General features: G+C 54.5%; 1 protein-coding gene across 4 annotated transcripts; it reads right to left on the bottom strand.

Moving 5' to 3' along the window:
* Positions 1-1,185: 1,185 nt before the first annotated feature.
* ACHE (acetylcholinesterase (Cartwright blood group)) lies at positions 1,186-8,821 on the bottom strand. 4 transcript variants are annotated; one of them, XM_056817742.1, is made up of 5 exons: positions 8,690-8,821; positions 4,130-5,193; positions 3,206-3,690; positions 2,427-2,596; positions 1,186-1,559 (listed from the first exon to the last, which is right to left on the bottom strand). In XM_056817742.1, exons 2-5 carry the CDS (start codon positions 5,183-5,185, stop codon positions 1,438-1,440), a joined length of 1,833 nt encoding a protein of 610 aa, XP_056673720.1. In that variant the 5' UTR covers positions 5,186-5,193; positions 8,690-8,821; the 3' UTR covers positions 1,186-1,437. The 4 variants fall into 4 exon arrangements, with proteins under 4 accessions (XP_056673720.1, XP_007483343.1, XP_056673719.1 ...); XM_007483281.3 differs by lacking the exon at positions 8,690-8,821 and adding an exon at positions 7,431-7,870; XM_056817741.1 differs by lacking the exon at positions 8,690-8,821 and adding an exon at positions 6,911-7,361.
* Positions 8,822-9,488: the final 667 nt, after the last annotated feature.

Genomic DNA, 9,488 nt, shown 5'->3' with positions numbered 1-9,488 from the left:
CTGGGATAACTGTGCAGAATCCCAAAGTAAGTAGCATGTCTGCCTGTGACAGGTATGAGCTATTTATAGAAGACTCAAAGGTGCTCAGAACCTTTTGTATTTATTGACCTCATCCTTCTGAAGTTGGGAAGAAGAATCACATCTAGCAGTAAGATTTCCTTAATGTATCTTTGCTGTTAGTTTTCATGGGTACCAAGTACTCATCATGATGGCTAAGTAGAGATGGAGTCCCAGTCATTTTATCTCACTCTTTTGGGTCAGGCTTTTTCCCTGTTGTTGGAGTCCTAAATTCTCAGACCCAGGCTGTAGAAGGAATTGGAGTCAAAAGCAATGCCTACTTACAACTACCTGTGACCATTCATGGTTCCAGAGATTTTGGTCTTCCCCCGATCACTGCCCTGACCCCTGCATCCACAGTTCTCGGAGCTTTTTTGTCCTCTCCCTACTAGACACACTTCCTATGAAGTGGAAAGGTCTCTGATCTTTAAAAGCTGTCTGTAGGCCCTCTTTCACATCTTTTATCACAATCTACAGGGCCTTCTGGTCTGGCACTGAGCCTCTTTATCAGGCCAGGAACAGTTACAGTGACCTGTACCACAGCCATGAGCCCAACCCTCGTTAATCCAGCCCATCACACCGGTCTTCAAGAGGGCTTAGAGGCTAAGATGAGGCAGGTTGGGCCCAGGCAAACATCCAAAAGCATATCCTAGTCTTGCGTGAAGCAAGAAATTTGACTTGGGGGCACTTGAGGGCTTGGAGCTTGGCACAGGGGAAGCACATGAGAAGCACAGATCAAGATGCTGAACTTGGTACACTTAATGGCCTGCAGGGAGGGCTCCCTTTTCCTTCCTTGGCTACAGCTCGAACTAGGGCCAAATTGCCTTGGTTTCCCTGAGGCCAAACTAGACTCCTTGCTCCACTCTGCTCCTAAGAAGCTGGTTCTGGGGAGGACGTCCTCTAGAGACGCTCCATATGCTGCTGTTCAGCAATGGAGCTGGCTGATGGCGGCCCTCTTACTTAAGCTTTCCCATAGTGCACTGGGCCGCCTCATATTTAGCCTTTAGGGTGCTGCCCGGGACCCACCCACAATAACGTGGGTGCCGAAGCTGTGCTTACCTATCTCCCGAGCCCGAAGGTTTTGCCTGCCCCGCTCCGCCCTGCCCCGCCCCCCACCAGTCTCACACGTACTCTGTGACTAAGTTTATTGGCGGCCCGGAGGGGCGAAGGCACCGCAGGGGTAGGGGACTCGGCCCCGGACATGCAGGGGGCGGAGAGAGCCCTAGAGGGTGGGGCCAGCCCCGCGGCTTTATCCGTGTTATAGCCCAGCCCAGAAATAAATATTATGTACAGCTGTAGGACTGGGGCGGGGCTGGGGAGAGAAGGGGCAGGCCGGCTTCCTGGAGTGGCGAGGGAGGATCCAAGGGTCCCGATCCCCTTTCACAGGTCAGAGCAGCGCTCCTGTTTGCTGTAATGGTCGAACTGGTTCTTCCAGTGCACCATATAGGAGCTCCAGCGGTGGAACTCCGCCTTCCACTGGCGTTCTGCCTCATCCAGACTATCTGTAGGGGCCGCCCGGGCGGTGGGTGGCACAGGCAAAGGGTTCCCGGGAGTAGGAGAAGACATTGGAGGGGAGCGGGGAGGAGGGAGGGAGAAGAAACGGGAGTGTGGATGAAAGCGGGGAAAATGCAACAGAAGTAATGAATGGCCAGGATGAAGGGGGTAAGGGGCGGCAGAAAAGGAGGGAGGAGAAAAGAGAACAGTTGAGAAAGCTGTCCCGTTAAGGGTCGGGGTGTAGTAGTGTTGAAACGCCCAGGATCCCCCACTTCTGTAAATTCATGCTCATGAGGCGATGGATCATTCTATAGAAAAATATTTGCCTTTTCCATGTAAACAACAAAGGCCCCGTGTCCCTGAGAGGGAGACCCCCGAAACGTCCAATCTGAGGCTCTCCCTCCACCAGAGCTCCCGCGGGGCGGGGCGGGGTGAGAGAGGCGCTGAATCTGTAGCTCCCTGACACTGGGGCCCCTCCCAGCGGCCGCTCCGGAGAGTCGCAGTTACCCGATCTTGGGGAGGGGGTGTCGGGAGGGTTATCTGAGCAACAAGAGGAGGAGGAGCGGGAGGAAGAGATATCGGCCAAGCCTGCACCCTGGGGCAGCCCCACCTCCGGCCGGGCTGGAGCGGGCGCACTGGGCATCCCAAACTGGGGAAGGGAGGGGGAAGAAGAGAACGGGTTATATACCCTGATGGGCTAAGATCTGGGGCTACGAGATTGCCTTAGTGAGGCTCTGCACCCTTCCCAGCACCCACTATCTCTAGAGGACCTAACACCGGCCTCCCGCCCCAGGACCCGCCCCTTCGTTTGAGGCTCCGCCCCATGCACTTTCTCCCCTTCCCTCCTCCCCGCCCCTTCTTCTCCCTGCGCTTACCGGTGGCGCTGAGCAACTTCGGCAAAAATCGGTTCCAGAAGGCGCAGGCCTGCGCGCGCAGCCCTCGCCGCACTTCTAGTGGCCGCAGGTTGAGGCTTACGTATTGCTGAGCCCCGGCGGTGTAGGGAGGCCAGCGCGGGGATTCACGCTCCCGAGGCTCGTTGGGATCGCTGGGGAAGAGGAAAGGCAGAGTTAGAGCCAGATTCCTCCGGCAGCTGCGCCTCCTCCCTCCCTCTCTGTACTTGACCCTACTTCTTCTTTTGGTGTCCCATTCCCTCTATGCAGTAGTCCGCCAATAGCAGGCATCAATTGCTTTATTGACTGACTGCCGGCCTTTTCTCCTCCTCATTCTCTCCTCCCCTCCTTTAAAGAGATGCATTGGAGAGCTTTGGATCTGCAGTTAGAATCTAGGTTTAAATCCCAGCTCTACCACTTTATTAACCATGTGGGCACAAGCAGTTCCTTCTGTGGACTTCAGTTCCTTCATCTGTAAGATGAGGTGGTTGAACCTTTGTTTCTAGATCCTTTGGTCCCCCCATCTATCCTTTGCCCCTGTTCTTTCTCCCATTGTTTCCGTTTCATCTCTGCTTCTTTCCCACAGTTTCAAGTCATCCTTCCCTCCTATCACTTTTACTCCTCTCATCTTCCTGTCTCATCTATTCTCCTCCACCTTCAATTTCCCCTTTATTATTTGTAATTCTCTTCTTTAAGTTGCCTCCTCTTTCTCTCTCTCCTTGCCTGTACCTCATCTGAATCATCACTCTCCCAACTCAACTGACCCTGTACGGGCAAAGTTGGCCCAGTATCTCATCAGGCGTCGGGCGAGAACTCGCTCAGGACCAGTGTAGTTGAGAGTTGGTTCAAGGGGAAGGCCAAAGATAAATTCAATCTCATAGCCATGGGGAACACCCATCCAGAGGGGCCAGGACATTGTTGAAGCTCGATGGTCAAAGACATAGACATAAACACGGGCACCCTGTGCAGCAAGTCCTCCGGCTAGCTGGGCCACAGGACATACTACGTTGTGGTCACCCACAACATCACCCAAGGCTTCACGAAGCCGTGCAGGGTCGTCAGGATGTAGCCAGTCTGTGTAGTGTAGAACCACAGCCTCTGCTGCCAGCTCGCTTGCTTGAGGTACCCCAACCTGCACACCGGCCAGGAACTGGGCTCGGTTGATCAGAGATTCATTATCCTTGCTGAAGCCAGGGGCCCCATAGACCAGGAAATAGGAGCCCTCATCCTGTACTACACCTACCAACACCTGCGGAAAACAAGACAAAGTAAAGAGGAGGAAAAAAAGTCAGATAAAGAGATAAACATAGAAAAACCGGAACCAAGAGAGGGGGGAGAAATGAAAAGAGAAGAGACCAAGTTTAAAGAGAACTTTTTAAAGATTTTGCTTTTTACTTCAGCCAAAGCATAATAGATTCTGCTTCAGTCCCCTATCTTTACCTGTGTTTGTCTTCTTGCTTTAAATGGGTTTCTTCTAGACAATATTGTGGGATCTGGTTTTTAACCTACTTTGCTATCTGCTTCTGTTTTATGGGTGAGTTCATCCCATTCACATTTACAGTTATGATTTCCCTCCATGCTACTCTTAGATCTATGTTTGCTTAAAGGTAGGCCAAGTGAAATGGGAGGTGAAAAAGGATTTGGGGATTTGGGGGATTAATGAATGAGGACTCAGAAATCACAATTACCTGGAGGCCATGAAAGTCCCCAGCATTGATGAGGGCCTCAGGCGTGTCACTGAGGAAGTCTCCATCCACAACAGGAACAAAGGAGAATCGGAAGACACTCTCTTGGGGCAGCACCTGCCATTCCTGGTCCACAAGGTCCTGGGCTGGACGGGTCCTCAGGCAGACCACCAACTCTGTGTCATTGCTGCCAGTGGGACACCCCACCAGCCGGGCCAGCAGGGTGGCTCGACGACGAGCCTCACCTGCCCCCACAGTGGCCCAGGGTCCATTAGGAGTCCCACTCTGCAACACTGCCCTATGGAAGAGCCCACGGCTTGGAGGTGAAAGCAGGTGCATGCCTATAGAGGCAGCTCCAGCACTCTCCCCAAAGAGTGTCACTGACCTTGGGTCTCCTCCGAAGGCTGCCACGTTGTCCTTCACCCATTGCATTGCTAGGCGCTGGTCCAGCAGCCCCACATTGCCTGGTGCTTCCCGGCTCCCTGGCAGTGCCAGGAAGCCAAAGGCACCAACTCGATAATTCATGGAAACGAGCACAGTGCCTTCAACTCTAGCCAGGAATCGTCCATCATAAACATCAAGGGAGGTGGCCCCACTATAGAAGCCACCCCCATAGATCCAGACCAGGACTGGTGCAGGAACCACTGGTCGGGGGGAGGGTGTCCACACATTGAGATATAGGCAGTCTTCACTTAGCTCTCGATTAGGGTTCCACATTTCAGACCCCTGGAAACCTGGATACAGGTTGTCCACATATTGGTAGCAGACATGAGGGAAGGATATAGCATCTAAGACCCCATTCCATGGCCGTTTGGGTTCTGGAGGCAAAAAGCGCCTAGGTCCCACTGGGGGTTCAGCAAAAGGGATACCCAGAAAGGCAGAAACAGGACCCCCTGGGGCATTGAGGTGGATCCCACGAAGCTTTCCCCCCTTTACTGTCACCAGCAGGTCAGAATCCTTAATGGTTTCAGCCTCTAGCCCCCTACCCAGGAGAAAGAGGAGGAGGAGAAGGGGTGGGGAAGGACTGTGGAGATGCAGTAGAGAGAGTCCAATGGCCATCCTGGTGCCTGCAAGGGTAAAGAAGGACAGGAGGTGAGATGGCCAAGGAGGGAGGAGGGGGAGGAGAAAGTCAGAAAGCAAGATAGTGGTTAGGATTTTGTTGTAGCAGTTATCACGAAGAGACAGAAGAGGAGGGGCAAGCCTCAGACTCTGAAGGTCTAGTTACCTTCCTCTTTGGATTGTGTAGCCCCAGATGAAGCTGTGGAGGGGTGATGTGCTACCCAAAGCCACAGTCCTGGGAGGGTGGGGCCAGAGAGAGTTTGGAGAAGTTGGAGGCCAGGAGGAGAGAGAAAAGACTCCCATATAATTGCCCTGAGGACAGGAGTCCTGAGGTGGGGCCAAGAGCCAGAGACTTAGGGCTGCTTCAAATTCCTGCCCACTCCCTAGCCTTGCCCTGACCTGTTCTGGTCCCTTCCCCTGGCATAGAAGCCTAACAGTGCTGGTTCCTGTCAGTTGCTGTGCTCTTCCCCAGAACCAGCTGCCCTCGGTGACCTGCTCCCCGCTTCCCCGCCCGCCCCACTTTCCCTACTGGGGACTGCAGTTCCAGTACCTAGCCGGCGAGGGTCAGCATCCACTGACAAAAGTGCATCTTCCTACTTCCCCCTATCCCCCATCTCCTCACCCTAACCCCCCCACCCCCCCATCTCGAAGCCAGGAGCTGAGGATCGGGGTAGGGGACTCTCGGCTTCCAGCAAGGGCACAAGGGTTAGGAGTCTGAGGAGGACACCGGACGCCCGGGTTACTAACGAGTCCAGTGGTCCCCCGGGCTGGGAGAGGGGGTGGAGTAGGCGTTGGGGAGAGGGGAACTGACGGCCAGCCGGCCTCTATTTTGGGGACAGCAGCTGCTGCTGTTCCGGTATTTCCATCCAAGGATCAAAATTCCCCAGATCAGGACGGAAATCCCCCCCCTCCCCCGCCCCTCTCGCTGAAGCCTGCAGGATCTCTGATGAGGTTCTGAGCCGCGGAGGTGGGGCTGGGGTAGCAGGAGAGGAGGATTAACCAGGAAACCCGAGGAAAGGGGCTAATTATAACCCGGGGCTTCCGCTGACACACTCCCCCCCATCTCAGCCCCCCAGCAGTAAAATAGAGATGGATTTCCCCTAGGGGCGGGGATGCAGAGAACCCTGGAGGTATCAGGAGACTGGGGGAAAGGAAGCTGGGAATATTGGGAATAGGGGTCCTGGGAACCCTCATTGCAGTCCTGGCCCCACCCCAGGGATTTACTAGACTGGAGATAAAATGCCCTGGCCCTGGGAGGTGGCGGCCTCTCAAGGATTGCAGGGGCAATGAAAAGACTAGAGCGTCGGCGGGGGAGCTAAGGTGAAGCGTGTGTGTATGTGTGCAGGTCTTTTGGGAGGCAGGGAGGGGCGCTGAATTTACTCCTCCTCTGCCCAAGGTGAGGGCCGGTGTGTTTGGGATTCTCTGATGGGTGGAAAATGGGCTTTAGGCCTGAGGGAAGTAAGGGGTGGGGGCGAGGGTGGGGCGGATGGTTTGTGTGAGTTGGAAGGAGTGTGTATTGGGGGTGGGGGGCTGCAGGGGGCTATGCCTATTTGTATTGGCCAGGGAGTACTATGTGTGTTGAGGTAAAGGGCTGGTGGGGGTTATGTGAGGGGTCCACGGGGGCCTAACGATGCTCGCAGACACCCGGATTTCGCCTTCTCAGATGTTTCAGAGTCGCTGGATGGGAGATGTGGGGAGACCTGACTGGGGGGGCGGGGGTCTTACCTGGGCCGGGCAGGCCGGGAGCAGGAGGCGGAGGAGCTTTCCCAACGCTGGCTAAGCCGGCTCTGACAGCCGCCGCCGCCTCCTCCCCGCCCCCAGCCTCTGGCACACACACACACACCCCCTCCGGGGCCGCTAGGGCTCCGACTCCCCCGCCCATCTCCCCCCCCCTCCCCTCTGCGAGACACCGAGAGACATCCTTAGTCACACTTACAGTGACAGAGACACTGACACGCAGGGAGGGGTAGACCCAGTTATAGAGATAGACGTAACACCGACACAAACGACAAAACACAACTATAGAGATGATATCCAGTGAGAGAAACATCGGCATGCAGAGTGACACGGTGAAAAACTCACGCACATACTGACCCACAGTATGGCAGAGCCGCAGACTCAATGATAGACACGCCGCTACCTAAGGTGTTAGACAGTTCCGCCCCCACCTCCCTCCAACGCACTGTACACAGGCCCTGGATATAAAGAAACTCGAGTCCAATCTAGATAGTGGGAGAGCTCAGACCTGGGAGGTCTTTCCATATTCTCCTAGCTGGATCTGCAGGAGGCCAGGCGTTTCTATTCCACCTCCTCAGGGGCAGACGGGAGCCTGTCCTAGAGGGGTGTGTGGAGGAAAGGGACTTTGGCCTAGGACACCTTGAGGGCAAAGAAGACTTGAAAGGCTGGGCTGAGGAAACCCGTGGAGGAGGACGTGGGGGAAGGAAAAGAAAAAGAGGTACGAAGACTGCTTAGGAGGGTATGGTGTGTGTGTGTGTTGGGGAAGGTGTCTCAACCCCACCCAATATTGGAAGCCTTAGGAGGCTCCTGAGGCTGCTGGCTTGGGTTCCCCAAGAACGTGTGTATTGGGGGGAGGGGAGGGAATGTTCTCGGACCCTGGACACCAATCAGAAATCGACTGGTCCATGACATCACCAGGATGGGTACTCATTGGCCAATGCCACTGGCAGTTGGTAGGATCCGTCCCCGCGTGACCGTGACCACCTCTCCTCCCCCAATCTTCGGTTCTCACCCCCGCCCTCCCGCACCTTCCCGCATCTTCCAACCAACGGAAGCTACACGATGTCTCTGGTGGGGGAGGAGGAAGCTCTTTACGACCCTGGGGGTCCCACCAGCAGCCAGACGACGCCCCCTCACCTCCCATGTCATCACCACCCTTAACACATCCCAGAATGGGGCAGCACGCAGATTATTTGTGCTGGAGGGAGACTACACGGCGGGTTAGTCCCTCTGGATCGCACTGGTCCCGAGCCCAGAGAGCGGCTCTGAGATGGGACAGTTGTGGGCCGGACCCCCCCCCCCCACCCCCCGCACCCAAATGCAGGTGTTCCTGAGAGGATCTGAGGTTTTTTTGCTAGTCACTTCACACCTGGACTGCCATTCCCTGGCCGCCCCAGCCTTTCTCTTTAGGAACCTGAGTGCCCTCAAGGGGAATGCAGTGGGGGCGGGAAGGCGGAAGGTAGGTGAAGGAGGCAAGGCTCGATGGACCAGGGCAGAATAGCCTGAGGGAACCCTTGTTCCCAGCCTCCTGCTCCTCCCTCTAAGCGGGTCCCTCTAGCTCCTTCAAAAGTGGGAATCCCCTCCCCACCCTCCTTTCCAGTCTTCCTTATCTGGCTATTCTGGCTCCTGGCTGAGCTCTCTGCCACCCCCGCCCTTGCCTAATCTAGTTAGAAACTGGGGCTAATGAGTCCCTGCGACTCTCCAGAGGGCCAACCCAGGCCTGCGACTGGTTTTCCTCTCAGATAGGGTATCTTATCCTATCCTTACCAGGCGTTGGACTCTGGGGTCCCCCTCCTGGACATGCTCAGTTGGGTTCTTGTCCCAGCTCAGCCCTTGCCCAACCTGGGCTCAAAGATGCACCTTCAAGTCCTGGATTTCCCCATGCCTCTCTTCTAGTCTGTGGAAACCTCCAGGTGGCTCCTGGGCCTTCCAGAACACTGGATATATTGGGGGTGGGGTAGTAAAAGGGCTCGAAGACTATCTCCCTCTTTCTCCTCCTCCTACTCACTATGGATTGCTCCCCTCAATCCCACCTCCTAGGGGACTGTGATTGATCTTGGAAGGAGTGCAAATAGGAGATCCTAAGATCTGGAGATGGAAGAGCCAGTAGAGGTGATCTAGTCTTTCAATTTATAAGATTAGGAAGCTGGGGTATAGGAGGCCCTGGGTTCAAAAAGTCTGGTCTCAGTCAGTCACTTATTTCCTGGGCAAGTCATTTAACCCTAATTCCCTAGACTTTCCAGCACTGATTTTAGGACAAGGTAAGGGTTTGAACACCAAGGTTTAAGTAAGTGGCAAAGCCAGAATTGGAATCCAGGGTCCTTGACTCTAAGCCAAATCTCTTTTTATTGCACTGAACCATCAACATAGATATACTGCCTCAAGCCCTTAAGCACAAGATAATTATGATTTTGATCAGTTATTCAAATTATTGTTACTTGGGCAATGAAACTAAATTTCAAATTAGAAATTATGGTAAAAAGCATGTGTAGAAAGGGTATAAAGGGAAAAGACCTGGTTTAGAGTTACTGATTTGCTATTAATTGTGCAATCTTAGTCATATTCT

The sequence above is a fragment of the Monodelphis domestica genome, chromosome 2, assembly GCF_027887165.1.
Source record: "Monodelphis domestica isolate mMonDom1 chromosome 2, mMonDom1.pri, whole genome shotgun sequence".
Taxonomy (NCBI): Eukaryota; Metazoa; Chordata; class Mammalia; order Didelphimorphia; family Didelphidae; genus Monodelphis; species Monodelphis domestica.
Note: the sequence above shows the minus strand (reverse complement) of the source record. Positions and strands in the feature narration are given on the sequence as shown.